At 41.8% G+C, this 19,770-nt stretch overlaps 1 protein-coding gene across 5 annotated transcripts in view; it reads left to right on the forward strand.

Annotated features, from left to right (window-relative positions):
* Positions 1-19,770, forward strand: part of LOC135223706 (protein-lysine N-methyltransferase EEF2KMT-like) — a 76,767-nt gene that overhangs the window by 22,490 nt on the left and 34,507 nt on the right. For 4 of the 5 annotated variants that reach the window (XM_064262429.1, XM_064262431.1, XM_064262432.1 and 1 more), the window contains 3 exons: positions 4,085-4,237; positions 5,166-5,369; positions 7,168-7,398. In XM_064262429.1, the coding sequence (XP_064118499.1) occupies positions 4,085-4,237; positions 5,166-5,369; positions 7,168-7,398 (588 nt within the window). The remainder of the gene's footprint in view (positions 1-4,084; positions 4,238-5,165; positions 5,370-7,167; positions 7,399-19,770) is intronic. The other variant, XM_064262433.1, reaches the window with a different exon arrangement.

Consider the following 19,770-nt stretch of genomic DNA (forward strand, 5'->3'; position numbering starts at 1 on the left):
GGTGCCGGACATCTGGATAGGGTTTTCAAATTTCCTGGATCTTAATCTGAAAGAAGTAAAGCGATTCGGTAGTCCCTCCAGTCCTCGAAACGAGTTTTTGGGAACCAGTGGTCCAGATCAACTCTGATATTCCACAGCTCTCTCATATCTTAAGAAGTATCTTCTCTCGTCCCTGTTCGAGTTTACGAGAAAGAGCCTATTATAACAACAGGCGTAGAATGTAACGATCCTCTAGAGGTTCGTTACAGGATTGCAAAAGTCCGTACGAATCGTCTCGATCGACGGCAGCAACTATTGACTTCCGAGTGGAATATTTATTTAGAAGTAAGTTGAGAGTTGTGGAGACTTTAGGGACGCCCTTTCATTCTTCTCTTCGATATGTTGAGGACGAAGAGGCTTTCTTCTTCTCTGCTCCCTTATTCTCGATCCGGGATCGGTACCATTAAATGCCATCCTATGATTTATTGAACGGGATGGATGTTTAGTCTCTTTTTCCCCTTTTTCAATCGTTTAGGAAATGTAATAAGAGGTATTTATGACGTCACAGGGAGCGACAATGACGCTGATCGCCCCATGTTGGCCTTCAGGATCCTGGATTCACAGAGGTCACATACTTCCTAGTTCACTTTCCAAGGACCTTTTCCGAGAGAGTCGGTCTACTCTTAACTCGAAAGGTACCTATAACCTCTCCGCTCTGAGTCTGACTACGTTCAGGCTATTGAGATGTTGACAGGAATAAGATTACCGTCTTCCATTTCCGTCTGAAGAATGGGATAAGCTGGCAGTCACAACTATTAAAGAATACGCAAATATGTTGTTGACGGCCTTTGGGCTCAGAGATTTGCGTCTGTCAAACAACAAACCCCTTCACGATCTTTGGGTTCTGTGGAATCTCGAATCTCGCTCACCATCTACTTTTTGTCTCACCTGTTTTCTCGGAGTCAGACACTCGTGCGAGATCAGGCGACATATAGTAGCCCTGAGTTTCTTGTTGACGAAGTCGGTTGCGTTTTATACACCCCGATGATCGTGTAACATGAGACCAGGTTGGACTGTCAGGCATTCTTCCTTCGGGACTGAATCGCCTTTTTTGCTCCTCGCTCCTTTCTTCCTGGCACCAGAAGCTCGAGTCAGGAGTTGATTCGCTGACGACGTTGGGTTGCGTTGATACACCCCCAAGGTTTGCTTAGATTTGAATCGCACAGGCAGTCCAGACACTCATCCTTCAGCGAAGAAAATAGTGCCTTATGGTCTTCAGGGTACAGCCTTGCTGTCCTTGATTCGTCTGACTGGTCAACTGGTCGGTCACCTGACTTTAGTACAGACGGACTGACTGTGCATGTCCAGATCGAAGCTTTCAATATGAACTTAGACGTAGTCTGAAGTTCTTGATGTTAAAGCATTCGAACCTCTCCTACCTGTTAACTTCTTGCATGTGATCAGGAAGGCCTTCTTCTAACCACCCTAGATACGACAAAGAGGGTTAGTGAAATTTTAAGCCATCGTCACAAGTTTTGGCTTTAGAGAACACAAGGCGGTGTGCTCTCTAAGCCTTCCGTTGTGGCCTAAGAATGGAAACCCGTTTTGTCCTTGGGCCAGGAGCTTGGAAGCAAGGATGGCACAAGTTAGTGGGCAGGAGCCAGAGAGAGTCCTGTGCCCTGTCGGGTCTCTCAAGTTTTAATCTACATAAAACTCAAGAAAGTCGAAGTCATTCGGGCAATCTGCAGTGTTCCGAAAAAGACCAGACTTGCCCATATCGAAGAACACCCTGGCTTTAGTGTTAAGGAGTTCTTTCAAAAAATGCTCCTTCATTGGTTTGCACAAAGATTTGAAATCTTTTTATCTGAATGCTCACGAGGTGAGGGCGCGGCCTCGGAAGCATTTCAACAGAGCATGGCACTCAGCAACATCCTGAGTACCATGTTTTAGCGAGCAACTCTGTGTTCACTTCACCTCCCTGCGAGAGTGAAGATGGCATATGAGATCTGCTGCTCGCTAGGGCCATACGTGTCTGCAGACACAATCTTGGGGGCAAGAAGTAACACTCATCCTATCCTGTAGAAAATGGTTAGGAAGAGCTCTTAATTTAGTTGATGAGTCGCCGACAACGGCGACTTCTTAACTCTTAAGCCTTAGTTAAAACACCTTAACTTTGGCTAGGTTGGTCAGGTGGTGATATATATATATATATATTTATTTTACTTCTTAGCTCTCATGGTATGGTCAATATGGTCTAGTCACGTCGTGGTCTCGCCCCTGTTGACAGATCATCTGGAGTGCACCAGCTATATAGGTCTCTACCTCGCTGGCAACTCTAGTAGCACAAGCAGACTTACGTGGCAGTAACCACGAAGCCAGCTATGCTAACAGGTGGAACCAAGATGTAAATCATCTGCATGCATTTGTTTCCCAAAATCCTTCTATTCTGTCCCTTCCCACCTCCAAAGGTGGGATTCAGCTATATATATATCTGACAGGTAAGTTTCATGAACAAAATGATATTGTTATGATACAATAAAGTTTGTTCATACTTACCTGGCAGATATATATAATCAAGTACCCACCCACCTCCCCTCAGGGGACAGTGGAAATAAAAATTATGAATAGAAAATGGGAATGGTTCCTGATACCCGCCTCCCAGCGGCAGGAATGGGTACTAACCACCTGGCCGACCACTGCGTGTGTCGGAAGTTTTTAAAATTCTGTCGGACTTCAGAAAATACAGCTATATATATATCTGCCAGGTAAGTATGAACAAACTTTATTGTATCATAACAATATCATTTTGTATGGCTTTGGGGGAAAAGATCTTTGGTGCAACTACTGTATAGTATTTCGTTTTTGCATTGTGGAATTAATTTTAATCACATGGACTTTATATCCTAGTGCAGAAACAAAAGGCAGAGATTATTGTTGTCTTACCACAGTAATATCAGTACTGGGGTTCCTGTAACTTCTTTATAGGTGACTTAGACCCCTAGGAACATTTTAATGGAAGGCTTTTTGCCTAAAACAACCCTTGGAATCTTTATAGGCCCAGCAGCGTTCATTCATATTGAATATTAGGTTCTAGTTTCTGGTTAATTTGGAGCAGCAACTAGGTGCCACATTATTGGATAGGTATCTTACAAGCTTGGAAATGGTTTTGGCTAGGAGGAAAAAGGCCTCTTGAATCAACCACAGTTCGAGAATGAAGAAACTATGGAATTTAAGCTATAAAACCATGCACTGAGAATTTTGAGGAATGAGAATAGATGTTACCTTGGTAAGAAGGATCATTGTCCACTTTAATTGCCCAATTCCAGGCAGTGACCAGTACTGTTCCAGGCAGTGACCAGTACTGTTGAAGTTATACCTATCATATATCCTTTCTTTATACCTGAGGGTGTCATCATTCAATACGAAAAACACTGCCCTCTCATGTTTAAAAAAATTTTATAGGGGTGCTAGAGTAGAAAAATGCTAAGATTACAGTAAACTGTCATTATTGTTAGCTAGTGTAACTAAACCACATAGTTGCAATACTCAACTCATAGCTGTAGACTTTCATAATTCATTCATTGTTAATATCCATGACTTCAACTACTGGGACATCACTGGGACATGGTTAGCAATTCTGTGGGTACCATGCCAATTCATTTTGATGTTCATGCTCTTTCATTAGAGAGGTTTTCAAGAGTAGACACATATTCTTTGAAGGAGATTCATCCTCTTTAAAGCAGCAGTAGGCAAGATTACATACTGCTTCAGGAAGATTATTGCATTGCAATAATCTTACACTGTTATAGAGACCCTCCCATTACCTTTCAAAGGTAATCGGAAAAGCTGAATTAAAAAAAATTGTGATGATAAATTCTTTGTTATTAAAATTGATTTGAATGTTTTTGTCTACTTTCATTGTTGTCGACTTAGAAAAGCACATGAAAAATGGGGGATATTTTTTCAAAATTTTTAAATGCTATCATTTTTAGATTATGCATAAGTTTTTTTATTACCACATACTTTAATGTTTATTGTATGTTTAAATTTTACTAAGATTCTCCAATGAAAGGTAATTTAATTTGTATATTTTTTCTTGTTTCAGCTTATGATGAATAATCTTTCAAAATTAGATTATGATGACTCTATGGAATATCAGGAGAAGTTATTAAGGAGCACAATACACCACCCCATTGTCCAAAAGTATCCGCCAACCATTTTATACCGCCAGCGGTTTTTGAAACGTCTTATTACAGAGGTAATGTGAAATAATGTATACCTATGTGTCTTGTATTACATAGAATAAGCTAAGTTTGTTATTCTCCCCATATTTTATATCTTTTGCTGTAATATGCATTATACACTGGAAAAACCTGAGCTAGGTATAAGGCCTGGAAGGGTTTTGTGTTCGTACACATGCACCAGGTTAGTAAACTAACTGTAGACTTATGTGCATTGTAAATGGGACACAGATTAACATTACTGTGGGTACCATGTCTTTTCAATTTGATGTTGACAGCTTTACATTGAGAGGGGTTCTCACAATTGTATAGAATTTAGACCAAAGTCCAAGAACTGGGAGCTATGAATGCATTAGTGCTGAAAAAGAAATTGGCAGTAAAAAGGTTTGACAGGTGCAACCCAAGGAAAACTTTGTAGTTGCACTATAAATCAGTTGTTAGAAGTTTGAAGGTAAGGGGAAAGAGAAGATGAATAGAGGTACAGTAAAAGGAATAAAAGGGGTTGCAGCTATGGGAAAAGAACCTTAAGTAGTGCCTACATTGCACAACATGAGGTACACTGATGGCGCTACCCCCCTACAGGTATTCTTTCTGTGAATCATTTAATCAGATTTAACTGGGCACTGATCTGGCTGTTTAAATATTTTTCTTTGGCAATGTTCTTAATTTTTGTAACAATGCAGGCTGTGTAAATTTCCCTCATAACTGTTTAGGAATAACGCATCACTATGATTGGTAGTTGAAAGCTTCTAGCCTTTTTCCAGATGAATCATTTATATTCTAATTTATAACTTAGTTTTCTAGCTTTCAGAATAAAGTGGTTTTGTTTATTAAAGATTTGACTGAACAGAAGCTCATATGTAGGAAAATTGATTAAAAGTCCTACATAACTACAAAGTTCAAAATTTTATAGCATTTAACCTTATTATCAGTTTCATTTTTCAGATTGAGGACATTAACCTTGAAGTGATCGATAGTCTCTATAAAGCGTATACAAACCTCTTATCTCAGGAGAATAGAAATACTGAAAATAGTGGTAGTATTTCATACTGCTACAAAACTTATTGCTTGGCACCAGAACTTACAATAACACTGAAGGAGACACAAAATATTATATCTGAAGGAACAACTGGTATGTTTACCTGGCAGGTAAGAACATTGTTACTGTAAAGGATAGGATGTGATAGGTAAACCATAAGCAAAGTCAGAATTGACAGGTCTAATTAAGTCCTGCCAAAAAAAAAATTATTATTTTTCCTTTAAAAAATTGAAAACCTTTAAATTTTGCAAAAGGCCTCGTAATCCAGGTTTGTGTTATTCTTTAGCGATCCTGTAATTTGATATATGTTTGCTCATAGGATTGACATGGGGATGTCAATTAACCACAGTTATGTACTGCTTATCACTGACCATAATAATGGACTGTACTGACTGTTTTACATGTGTTTAATTCTTAGCTGATCTCGAGTTTAAAATGCCATATTTAAAGTGGATGAACTGGAGCCTTGAGGGAAAGTAACTATTCACCCACTTATGTAATTGAATATATTTTTAGGAATATTGCTTTTGGTGACTGTTATAGTATTATCTGTAATCTTTTCATCCATGGGTGAATGTTAATACAGTATTTGGTCAGTTACATAAAGGTTGGCATGAAAAAAAATACAATCTCTTTAGCTTTTGATTACATAAAGTTTGGAGTACATTTTCATTTTGGAGCTCCTTTCTCCTCTATGGTTGTTAACTGGCCTGGCACCCCTGACTTCAATTTTCTAACCTCTTGCTGTCCAGTATTTCAGACCATTGTATCTGTTTAATCTCCAGATTAGCCATCCTTATAGATATCAAACCCATACTGCATTATTGGGCTTTCTTGGGCCCCTGTCCTCTTCCTACTATTATATCTAGCATAGTTATCTATCTTTAAGATGTTATAGTGCACAAGGTCATTGTTGTAGCCTAAGTTGACCAATCTTGAATGAGGCTATAGTGGTTGTAAGAGCAGAGACATTACCCTTCAGCTGGCTTTCTTTCTGTTCTTGCACTCCTTAAATAGAGGCTGGATTATTCATCTTCACTGGTATAAGGACCAGACCTCCAGAAGGTAACCCACGAAGTATACTGTTATCATAAATAAGCCTATTAGCTCAGATTAGACAGCTCCCCAGTTGAACATTTTTTATGACTGTCAATTTGTGAAGTTTTGCTTGAGATTTCTACAAGAGAGGAAAATATGTGGGCACTGGACCTACAAAGCCAGGTTCTCATCACATGGCCAAGAACATATTAGCCCTTGTATTCATAACTGTGTCCATCCAAGTATGTAGATATATTTTATTTTAATTTTTTTTTATTCCCCTTAATCAAAACTTACTTTAACAGCTCTTGAGCTAGTGTTTCCTTGCTTTCTGAATAAATGTAGCTTATGCTTTTATATTATCTCACTGGTCAGATATATTTCTTACAAATATTGAGTTTCTTCTTGTTATCCCTGAAATTGCAAATGAAATAGTATTCCTGTGTTGGGAGAGGATACCTTTCAAACTGTGGCACCTCACTACAGTATATTACAAATACAATTGAGGTAGTTTGAAGCTTGGCAAGTGCCCATAATTGGCATGGCAAGGCAAGACGAGTATGTATGGTGAATGTTTAAAAATGTGTCTGTGGTTTGCATTTTGGTTTTTCAATTTGCTGATGATTAGTGTAATTTATAAGGTTATTTTTTTAACACTGAAATAGTATTTGCTGTTGATTGTACATGCATTTTTAAGCAACATTCAAAATGAGAAATAGTATTTGCTGTTGATTGTATGCATTTTTAAGCAACATTCAAAATGAAATTAAAGATACTTTGAATTTGTCAAAACACTTGTTTTGTAAAAATAATTCATAGTCTTGACTTTAGGTGGAGGTTGTCTTATACATATTTTTCTGTATTCTACAGGCAAGTCATGTTTTAGCAGACTGGTGTCAGAAGGAGGCAGATAGCTTTAGTGGAAAAAATGTTCTTGAACTTGGAGCAGGACTAGGATTAACTGGTCTTACAGTTATCAAAGCATGTAATCCTGCATCATATACTTTCACAGACTTGCACATGTCTGTGTTGAAGACACTGAAAGAAAATATTTTAATCAATCTTTGTAACGGGAGTAGTCCAGAAAGCACCAATGAGCCGGTAAGATTTTTTACTTGAGAGAGAAAAGATCTTCTGCCTGGGTATGTATGATTGCAAAGTACAAAATAGGCACCAATTTTGGTTTCACTTAATTTTTTATGAAGATTGTCTTAAAAAACAGTCATATAGAAATTTGCATCAGGGGAATTTTAGGTGTGTGCGATTAACTGGTGCTCAAAATTCCAAGCAATGCACAAAGAATAATCTTTTCCCAATGCAACACAAGCAGTATGTACTTGGAGCAGAACCCAAAAAGACAAGATTGTGAAAATAATGTTGTGGCCTATCACTAGTACAAGAGCTACCCAAGACTAGCAACATGAGAAGAATTCATTCCCAAAGTAATGATAGCTACCCCTTAAGGTACCTACACCTTTATAGGATTAACTAGCTTTTTAATATAAGTTTGTTCATATACAAAACAAACTTTCGGTCTTAACATTAGGTTTGTTCATGAAACTTACCTGTCAGATATATATATAGCTGTATTTTCTGAAGTCCGACAGAAATTCAAAAACTTCCGGCACACACAGTGGTCGGCCAGGTGGTTAGTACCCATTCCCGCCGCTGGGAGGCGGGTATCAGGAACCATTCCCATTCCCCCATTTTCTATTCATAATTTTTCTGTCGCCGGTGCTGGAAACACCTGTTTTCAGTACCTCCGTCTTAGGATTTTGGAAACTTCATGGCCGCTAAATATCCTAATTGTCTTTTGATTTATTGACTTGGATTTGTGGCTAGGCATACGCTATCTTAAATTGTTTTGAATATGATTCATTTTTGTATATCTGAATCTAGTTAGGCTAGTTTCAGAGGGTGTTGTCTGCTAAGATAGGGTGTGGCTACCGAAAGCTTCGGTAGTTCCGCACTCGATATGCACGAGGGCTATGTGTCTTGCTTCTTTGTTGAGATTTGTCATGTAAGGAGTGTGAGACTTTGTCTAATTCCGTAAGGAAGACGTATGATTCGTATGTACGCAATTAATCAGTAAACAAAGTCAGGGTAGGCTAACCTACCTGTAGACTTTATTTTGCCTAACCCTGTAGTATGGCCTACGGGCTATAAATATGTCTCGTGAGGTAATGCCCTTTACGTTATAGATTCCATCTGTATCTTGGAATCTAAGGTGCTCGCTCTCCTATCATTGTGGTGAAGAGTGCTACTTCTGTAGTTGTTACTCCTAACCCTGTAATGTTGCCTTCAGGCCCTAAACAGTTTCTGTAGAGGGTATTGACCTTTCTCTGATACTCTATCGATTCGTAACTTAGAATCGAAAGTGCTGGCTTTGGAGAGCAAAAGTGAAGTGGCTAAGTGCAGTGACAGTGCCCCTTGTGTAGTGGAGGGTGCGTCAGATCGGCCTTATTTCGCCTCTAGGCCGGGACCTCTGCTTGACTCCCAGGAACAGGGAGAGAGCATGTCGAAAGCCGAAGGAGGGTTACGAGGAACTCCACCGATCTGACGTGCCTTCGGCAGACCTGAAGTTACTCCCAGGCTGCCAAAGTGCGTGCACGAATCCTGAAGGATTGCTTCTCGTCCTCCGAAGCGTCCTCCCTGCGCAGGGTTTGGAGCTTTCGGAAGGACTCGCGCCCTCTAAATAGAAGCTTTATAGAAGAGGACGTTTCACGTCCTCTCTCTCTCTCTCGTCATGCGTTGCAGTGAGAAGTAAGAAGGTGAACGTCGCCTGAACTCGTGTACGTCTTTCCAGCGAGAAAAAGGGAAAGCAAGTCATATTAGCAGGACGCTTTTGAGCGCGGACGTCCTAGCTTTGTTGCTGTGAGAATAAGAAGGCGTTCCCTCGCCCCGCGTATTCTCACATGATCAACCCTTCACCTGAGACTGCTTCGTGCAGTCGGTTTTCTCTCCGAGATGTCTAATGCTCTTTCCCTGAAGGCAGTTTCGCTTGCATTGACGCCTGTCAGGGGCGTGACGCTTTTCTGCACGTTTTTTTTTTTTTTTGACGCTCGGCTTAGACAGGACGTTCGGATGGACGCCAGGCGCGCGCGGGTGCACGCCAAGCACGCACCAGTAGAACGCCGGGAGGCCGAGCGCACGCCAGTGGATACCGAGCGCGAGCGGCGCGCGCCAGTGGACGCCGAGAGTGCTCGCTGCTCGACAGTGGACGCCGAGCGTGCTCGCTGCTAGCCAGTGGACGCCGAGCGCCACGCGCTGCCAGCGCACGCCAGGTGTGTCGCCTGGCTGAACGTTTCTGTTGAAGTCTTCAAGCTGATTTGGGCCTAAAGATTTTTTACCTAACTTCGGTGATCCCTTCTACATCGCCTGCGAAGAATGTGAAGTAAGCAGTGCTTCGGAGGAAGCTTAAAGTGAAAAGGCAACTTCGTTTCGAAACCCAGCAAGACCACGGGTTTTTCGTGAATTATAGAGGTCTCTGTCAGTAATATTGCTTTTCGTAAAGTCCAGGATTGGATGGAGTTATGGAAAGCTCAAGGAAAGATCTCTTTTGCTCTACCGCAGTCAAGACTTTGCGGTAAGGCAGCTATGGGTTATGTAAAAGCTCGACGTCCTGCAAGTCAGGACTCTCGGCAACGTTCAGTAGGATTCTTGCAAAGGCACTCATCAAAAGGACGCTCTTCAGGAAAGCGCAAGACAGGACTTCCTTTGCCATACTGCCCAATAAATTTTGATACGGGAGAGGAAGCTGGTTGGAGAGTTTCTTCCTCTTCCCAGGATAATTTTGCAAGCTTTTTTAGCCCATCTGAAAGGGCTTTTCAGATGATAGATTTTGTTAGTTCCTAGTCGGGACTACGCTGCCGAATTGAACATCGTCGTTCTACCTGTCGTAAGCCGTCTCTTTACAGGATTCTTGCCCCTTCCTCGTTTGAGATGGGAATCGAAAATAAAATGCTCGACTTCCTGGATTACGTTTTGTCAATTCAGTGAATTTCCCCCATTGACAATATACTATCGTTTTGTCAAGTAAGTGGGTATCCCCTCATTGACAAAAATATCTCTTTGTCCCGTAAATGGGTTAGTTCTCATTGACAAACTTCTCATTAACTTTATATTGCGTAAGCGGATAAGCTCTTATTGACAAGATTCGGAAGAGCTCTCATTCATCATTCGCAGACTCGTACAAGAAATAGACTTGTAGACTACGTCAATGAACGCTTATGTTCAATAACATAAGAAGCTTGAGCTGTCCGCTTCAATTCTCTTGAGTTTTGTTTATGAAACTTGCCTGTCAGATATGTATGTAGCTGTATTTCCGAATTCAGCTATAGTATATATGTCTGCCAGTAAGTATGAAAAAACTTTATTGCAATATAATATCATATTTTGCCTTGCGTTATTTTACTACTGGTTGGTTCAAGTCATATACGCTTGCTGTAGTTACCTCTTCGGATGGCAAACCGAGAGGTCTATTGTCTATTATTTTAAGGACATTTAATCGTTACTCCCTGCAGCCTTCCAGGAGTTTCCGATTTATCTTTTACCGTTGTATGGTAGTGTTATGACGACACAAACGCATCTATATATTTAGCGTTTTCTGTTTCGCTTAAATATACCAGCTTGAGAGTCTCTTTATGCTAAAAATTAAAACGGACCTATTTCTTCGTAGAATAGGGTAAGCTGGCAACCCAGGCATAAAGTTAAAAGAGACGACGATCGTAAGCTGCTGCTGTCACTGTCCTCTCCGCCAGTCCAAACGAGGCAGTACCAGCTCGTTCGCTGTCATGCGCTGTAGGTTACGTCTCTCTCTCCTGCGGGATTGACTGACTAACCGTATCTCTGTGCTGGCAGTTACGTCTCTCTCTCTCCTGCGGGATTGACTGACTAACTGTATCTCTGCCCTACAATCACGGACTTTAGCCTAAGATTGAGGGGATTTCTTACATGAATGAATAAACATTGCATTCGTTTTGCCTTACTATTGTTCTCAGAGATATCTCTTACTCCTTTCGGTGCTCGTTACCGCACGGTATAGGACTACGAGTCTACCGCAACATTTCACTATTATATGCTCTCCTGCTTAGGCAAAGCGCAGCCTTTTTAGGGAAGTAAACATACTGTGTGAGGGAATGGATGAGCTTGCTGGGGACCATTTCCTTCCTAAAGAATTTGTTTGTTTCCCTGAATAGACTGCAATTCAGACCTCTACAGTTTGTTTTTACCTACCGGGAAACTGAAATTTTATTAAAGATCTAGGAATGATTCTGAACATCTCTCGGTGCGTTAAGTATCACTTGAGGTGATAGAAAAGAAGGGGCCGGACATCTGGAGAGGGTTTCAGATGTCCTGGATCATAATCTGAAAGAAGTGGAAGCAATTCTGTCGTCCCTCCAGTCCTGGAAACTAGTTTTTGGAACCAGTGGTCCATATCAACTCTGATCTTCCACAGCTCTCTCATATCTTAGGAAGTATCTTCTCTCGGTCCCTGTTCGGGTTTACGAGAAAGAGCCTATTATAACAACAGGCGTAGAATGTAACGATCCTCTAGAGGTTCGTTACAGGATTGCAAAAGTCCGTACGAATCGTCTCGATCGACGGCAGCAACTACTGACTTTCGAGTGGAATCTTTCTTTAGAAGTATGTTGAGAGTTATGGAGACTTTAGGGACGTCCTTTCATACATCTCTTCGCTATGATATTGAACAGGGATGGATGTTTAGTCTCTTTTCCCCTTTTTCAAACGCTTAGGAAATGTAATAAGATGATTTATACCATCACAGGGAGCGACAATGACGCTAATCGCCCCATTTTGGCCTTCAAGATCCTAGATTCACAGAGGTTACGTCCTTCCAGACCTTTTCCGAAGAGAGTGGGTCTACTTTAACACGAAAGGTAGCCTATAACCTCTCCGCTCTGAGTCTGACTACGTTCAGACTATCGAGATGTTGAACAGGCATAAGATTGCCGTCTTCCCTTTCCGTTTGAAGAATGGGATAAGCTGGCAGTCACAACTATTAAAGAATACGCAAATATGTTGTTGACGGCCTTTGGGCTCAGAGATTTGCTTCTGTCAAACAACAAAGCCCTTCACGATCTTTGAGTTCTGTGGAATCTCGAAACTCGCTCACCATCTACTTTTTGTCTCACCTGTTTTCTCGGAGTCAGACACTCGTGCGAGATCAGGAGACACATAGTAGCCCTGAGTTTCTTGTTGACGAAGTCGGTTGCGTTTACACACCCCCGATGATCGTTTAACATGAGACCAGGTTGGACTGTCAGGCATTCGTCCTTCGGGACTGAATCGCCTTTTTGCTCCTCGCTCCTTTCTCCTGGCACCAGAAAGCTCGAGTCAGGAGTGGCTCAGGAGTTGATTCGCTAACGACGTTGGGTTGCGTTCATACCCCAAGGTTTGCTTAGCTTGAATCGCCCAGGCAGTCCAGACACTCATCCTTCAGCGAAGAATAGTGCCTTATGGTCTTCAGGGTACAGCCTTGCTGTCCTTGATTCGTCTGACTGGTCAACTGGTCGGTCACCTGACTTTAGTACAGACTGACTGACTGTGCATGTCCAGATCGAAGCTTTCAATATGGAACTTAGACATAGTCTGAAGTTTCTTGATGTCAAAGCATTCGAACATCTCCTACCTGTTAACTTCTTGCACGTGATCAGGAAGGCCTTTTTCTAAACCACCCTAGATACGACAAAGAGGGTTAGTGAGGTTTTTCAGCCATCGTCAGAAGTTTTGGCATTAGAGAACACAGGCGGTGCGTTCTCTAAGCCTTCCGTTGTGGCCTAAGAATGGGAAACCCGTCTTGTTCTTGGGCCAGGAGCTTGGAATCAAGGATGGCACAAGTTATTGGGCAGGAGCCAGAGAGAGTCCTGTGCCCTGTCGGGTCTCTCAAGTTTTATCTACATAAAAACTCAAGAAAGTCGAAGTCGTACGGACAATTCTGCAGTGTTCCGAAAAAGACCAGACTTGCCCATATCGAAGAACACCCTGGCTTTATTGTTAAGGAGTTCTTTCAAAAAAGCTCCTTCATTGTGTTGGCACAAAGATTTGAAATCTTTTGATTTGAATGCTCACGAGGTGATGGCGCGGCCTCGGAAGCATTTCAACAGAGCATGGCACTCAGCAACATCCTGAGTACCATGTTTTAGCGAAGCAACTCTGTGTTCAATTCACACTCCCTGCGAGATGTGAAGATGGCATATGAGACTGCTGCTCGCTAGGGCCATACGTGTCTGCAGACACAATCTTGGGGCAAGTAGTACCAACTCATCCTATCCTGTAGAAAATGGTTAGGAAGAGCTCTTAATTTAGTATGTTGAGTCGCCGACAACGGTGACTTTCTTAACTCTAAGCCTTAGTTAACACCACCTTCAACTTGGCTAGGTTGGTCAGGTGGTGATATATATTTTTATATATATATTTATTTTACTTCTTAGCCCCTCATGGTATGGTCAATATGGTCTAGTCACGTCGTGGTCTTCGCCCCCTGTTGGACAGATCATCTGGAGTGCACCAGCTATATAGTTCTCTACCTCGCTGGCAACTCTAGTAGCACAAGCAGACTTACGTGGCAATAACCACGAAGCCAGCAATGCTAACAGGTGGAACCAAGATGTAAATCATCTGCATGCATTTGTTTCCCAAAATCCTTCTATTCTGTCCCTTCCCATTTCCAACGGTCGGATTCAGCTTTATATGTATATATCTTTCAGGTAAGTTTCATGAACAAAATGATATTGTTATGATACAATAAAGTTTGTTCATACTTACCTGGCAGATATATATAATTAAGTACCCACCCACCTCCCCTCAGGGGACAGTGGAAATAAAAATTATGAATAGAAAATGGGAATGGTTCCTGATACCCGCCTCCCAGCGGCGGGAATGGGTACTAACCACCTGGCCGACCACTGTGTGTGCCGGAAGTTTTTGAATTTCTGTCGGACTTCAGAAAATACAGCTATATATATATCTGCCAGGTAAGTATGAACAAACTTTATTGTATCCTAACAATATCATATTTACTAGCGCCAAGCTGGAAACCGGTAGAATTAAAATTAAGCTCGTTAGACAAGCCATAGCAAATTTTGAATTTTTATACCAATTACTTAATTTCTTTCCACTTATTTTCAATGTATACCAAGGTTTTTCTCACTGACAAGACATATTTTTGTTTTATGTTGATGTCTTTTTATTTTCTGATAATTAAGAGGATTTTAGAGGTTGTATTATGCTCCACTATAGGTAATTTTTTATTGTTGAGTTGCTATTCTTGTCCTCAAGGAGTTACTGTTTCCATGGTCTTTCCAGAGCTCCATGGTAATCAGACTAATGTCAAAGAATTCTCTTTTAGCTGGTCTTGTGGGCAGGTATTGTGTTGTAATGATAAACATCATAACATGTGCCACCCTGTGTTAAGGGTGTAAGAGTACTATCATCGTAGATCGTGCGTGTCGTAAAAGGTGACTAAAAGGACAGCTGCTGCCTTGCAATCGTACCATTTTAGTAAAAGGCTAGGCCCACCGCCAGTTACTGTGGAAACTGCTGCCTTGCAGTCTTATTGTTTAGTAAAAGGCTAGGCCCACTGCCAATAACTGTAAACTGCTGCCTTGCAGGTATACTTTTTAGTCAAATGCGAGGCCCATTACCAAACTGCGGTTGATGACAGCAAGGGCATGCGTTTGTAAAAACCCCTTTGCCAAATAATAAACTATGCCTGATGTTGTAAGGAAAGGCGCATCAGGAAACCGACCCATTAGTGTAGGGACAACAGTGGGAAAGAAGATACACATTATAACACGTGATAGAGTATAATGGACTCAGGATTAGAGCGCACTTTCTCTTATCCTCAGCGAGTGCTGAACCTAGTTTACTTGCATTAGAACCCCAAAAAAAGTAGTGGCTATTCGCATATGTGCCGTCACACTGTTAAAATTTTTTAGTTTAAACTGTGGAACAGTGATTTGCATATGATTGTTATTTGAGAAAGCTTAAATTGTTTTGAAGAATTTATCATTCTACAGGCAGTCCCCAGCTTAGAACGGGTTCAGCTTATGACATTACGAGGTTACAACGCTTTTCAATTATATTCATCAGAAATTATTTCCAGGTTTACAACGCATGTTCCAGGGTTACAGTGTTACAACGCTGATCTGGCAGAAGAAATATGACTCCAAAAATGCAAAATAATCACTATTTGAAGGTTTTTTTATGAAAAATACAATAAAAATGCAGTTTACATAGTTTTTAATGCACCCAAAGCATTAAAAGTAAGGTTTTCTTAGGATTTTTTATGATGTTCTGGCTTACGACGATTTTCGGCTTACAACGCATCTCAATAACAGAATGTCTGTATTTAGAAGTTTTATCTAAAAAAAATGTTCCATAATTAGTATTATTAATATAGACAATCATTTCAAATAATGATATCTGCAATAGTCTGTGCCTGCAATCTACATTGATTCAATGAGAATAAATTAGCTAGACTGTACAGTAGTAGATATTGTCTGTAGCCTATAACCTAGGATTATGTATCCTTGTGGGTAAACAAAAATAACCTGGATTATGTAGTAACCTGAATTAAGGTAAGATTTAAAGACATACAGGCGGTCCCCAGGTTACGACGGGGGTTCCGTTCTTGAGACGCGTCGTAAGCTGAAAATTGTCGTAAGCCGGAACATCGTCAAAAATCTTAAGAAAACCTTACTTTTAATGCTTTGGGTGCATTGAAAACTATGTAAACTGCATTCTTATGGCATTTTTCATCAAAAAAACCTTCAAATATTGATTATTTTGCATTTTTGGTGTCATATTTCATCTCCCAGATGAGCGTTATAGGCGTCGTAACCCTGGAACATACGTCGTAACCCTGGAAATAACGTCTATTGACAAGCGTCGTAACCTCGGAATGTCGTAAGGCGACACCGTCGTAACCCGGGGACTGCCTGTATCCTGTTAGGCTATGAACCTCGGCAGTAGTCTAAGTTTACACCAAAGACCTTAGAATTAGATAAATGGCTACAGATATTTCACTTTTATATAGCCTGTTATACTTAAGCACAGTCTTAGTACACTAGGCTATTATGTGCATACCCTGAAAAGGGAATTAGATAATCTGGATTGATTAGACAATAACCTAGACTAGGTAATAGCCTAACTACTATAAAGTTTCACATTAGCAAGTTAATGTTTTATATAGTAGACCAAAAACAGTAGACCAAATGGGCTATGAGATAGTAGCTTAACTTGAAGGCTACAAATTGCACCTGGCTAATCCCATACCCTTAAAGACGAATAAATTAATCAAGATTAGACAATAACCTATACTAAGTGATAGCCTAACTATAAAGTCTCACATCATTAAGTTTCTCATTAAAAAGTTACTGTTTTATATAGTACGTAGACCAAATAGAATAGGGCTAGATATAAACAACCTGGGTGCAAAAATGTTAGTCTAACTATGAGTTTACAAATGAGTAAGTTTCTGTTTTGTTCATGAAACTTACCTGTCAGATATTATATAGCTGTATTCTCCGAAGTCTGACAGAATTTCAAAACTCCCGGCACACGCAGTGGGCGGGCAGGTGGTTAGTACCCATTCCCGCCGCTGGGAGGTGGATATCAGGAACCATTCCCATTTTCTATTCAGATTTTTCTCTGTCGCCGGTCTGCAAACAACTGTTTCCAGACCTCCGCCTAGGATTTTGAAAACTTCATTGCCGCTTAAGTATCCTAATTATCTTTTGGATGATTGACTTGGATTTGTGGCTAGGCATACGCTATCATAAATTAATTAAAATTTTTTCATTGCATATGATGTCTGAATCTAGTTAGCCTAGTTTCAGACTTTGTTGTCTGCATGGGGTAAGGTGAGGCTACCGAAACCTTCGGTAGACACTCGCTTATTATACATGACGTTTACATGTTTTCTTTATTGAAAGATCAATGTAATTAGTGTAATGTTGACTGATTCCGAAAGAATACGTATGATTCGTATGTATGCAAATTAGAGTGTGATAGAATCAGGAGGTCTTCCTCCACAGTAAACAGAGGTGGATTACATCAGTAATTGGAATCTAAAGTGCTCGCTCTCCAATCAGTGTTGTGAGTGTAGTGATGTTGAATTAGTGCTCCTAGTGTTGTGGAGGGGGCGTCAGATCGGCCTTATAACGTCTCTAGGTCTAGACCTCTGTCGGACTCCCAGGACACAGGGAGAAGGCATGTCGAAAGCCGAAGGAGGGTTACGAGGAACCCCCACCGATCTGGCGTCCCTTCGGCAGGACCTGAAGACGCTTCCCAGGCTGCCAAAGATCGTGCACGTGCACGAATCCTGAAGGATTGCTTCTCGTCCTCCGAGGCGTCCTCCCCGTACAAGGGTTGGAGCTCTCGGAAGGACTCGTGCCCTCTAAAAAAGAAGCTTTAGAGAAGAGGATGCTTCACGTCCTCTCTCTCGTCAGGAAAGAGCGTCAGAATACTAATCTGGCATCCCTTCGGCATGACTTAATATCGATAAGCGGGACAAAGACGCAAGATGTCGCACAGGCGGCCATCGTCGTCTTTGTCAAGAGATAAAAAATGTCCATAAGGCAGGATCCTCATGAGGACGCCTTTCGAGACACTCAGCGCTCTATCGAGAGGAAGGAATGTCGTTACTCTTGTAGCAAGGATTTTTTTCTTGCTCTCCAAGACGCTCCCCTCCCTCCTCTTCTCATTTCGCTCCGTATACGTTATGTGACATTCGCTTTACTACAAAACGGATATTGTTCAAGCTGATAAGCTTTACGTCCGGCAAGCTGATTTGCATAGTCAAACAACTCGCCAAGACGCCTTTTACTCGTCCCATAAGGGATGCTCTGTCAGCGGACAGAGATGGCTCTGGTTCGGCAGCTACGCTGGACAGGCTATCCTAGTTTTCGACAGGAGAAGGGCAAAGCATTCCTCATACCCAAGAACACACAGGCGTCCTTTTTAATGCCCTTCTGCAGTGTCGATGAGCGTGACAAGTCGCAAGATGTCGCACAGGCGGCCGTCGTTTTTGTCAAGAATGGCGAACGTTCTTAAGACTCGTCCTGATGACGATCACCGTACTTCTGCTTAGGACGCTCGCGTTTCATGAGCGGCTCTCCCCTCGTCAGGAAGCCTCTCAGGTTACTCGTGTTGACGCACATCATTCACTATGACGCTTCCATTGATGTTCGTCGCTCTCCTCTTCGGGACACTCTTCAAGAAGCTCAAAGAATGCAATCAGGACGATCGGCAAGACACCTCGCGAGGATGCCTTTCGGAACGCTCGGCTTTCCTTTTTTGAGCGCGTTTCTGGATATGTTCATTTGCATTACAAAGATGCAAGATGTCGCACAGGCGGCCACCGTCTTTGTTAGAAGGTAACGAAGGCCTTTAAGGCCGTCTTGAAGACGATAGCCGTACATCTTCTTATAGTGCTCTCACACTTGAGGAGCAGCGTGCAGCTCTCCAGGACGCCTCTCGGGTGGCCTTTCATGCATCAGGGCGCTCGACAAGATCCTCTCTTGAGATGCCGTTCAGAACCCTTGGTGTTCTATGCACCAATACGCTCGGTAAGACTCTCGTGAGGACGTCTCTTGAAGACGCTCAATGTCCTACGCATTGAGACGTGAGGAAGCTTTTGCAGATGCTCGACGTCCTACACGAAGAGACGCTCATCTGGGCGCTCTGGAAGACACTCGACGTCATAAACATTGATAAGCTTTTTGGAAGACGCTCGATGTCTTACACATCTGGACGCTCGCCAGGACGCTAGCGAGGACGCTTTTGAAGACGCTTGGCATCCTTTACGTCATGTCACTCGGCAGAGCACTTGTCGTTCTTCAGAACGATAGGCGCCCTACGCATCAAGACGTTCGGCAGGATTCCTGCAAGAACGCTCTTCAAGAGGGCGTTGTCGAAGAAGAGGAAGGAGTTTGGTCTCGTCAAGATGTCTACTTCGCTTTCTACGAAGGGAGCGTTCAATAGAATCCATGACTTGATGAATTCCAGAAAAAATGTAAGGAGATTTCGGTGTCATAAAACGCCTCGTCTGCTTTCGGGACTGCGCTGCCGAAGGGGAACATTAAGGTCCTACCTGTCGTAAGCCCAGTCTCTGATCAGGAATCCTGCCCCTTCCTCGATTTCTGCGGGAATCGGGAAGACTATATGCTCGAATTCCTGGATTACTTTCTGTCATGTAAATGGGTTAGTTCTCATTGACAAAGATCTTAATAACATTTTATCGCATAAGCAGATAAGCTCTCATTATCAAAATTCGAAAGAGCTCTCATTCATTAGTTAGAGGCTCATCCAGGAAAAAGACTTGTAGACTACGTCCATGAAGTCTTATGTCCAATATCACCAAAAGCAAGAACTTGAAACTTTCTTTTCGATCCTCGGTTCACACTTGAGGATCTCCATTCGAATAATATTAATTCTTTCTCTTGGCAA

The sequence above is a fragment of the Macrobrachium nipponense genome, chromosome 10, assembly GCF_015104395.2.
Source record: "Macrobrachium nipponense isolate FS-2020 chromosome 10, ASM1510439v2, whole genome shotgun sequence".
Classification (NCBI taxonomy): domain Eukaryota; kingdom Metazoa; phylum Arthropoda; class Malacostraca; order Decapoda; family Palaemonidae; genus Macrobrachium; species Macrobrachium nipponense.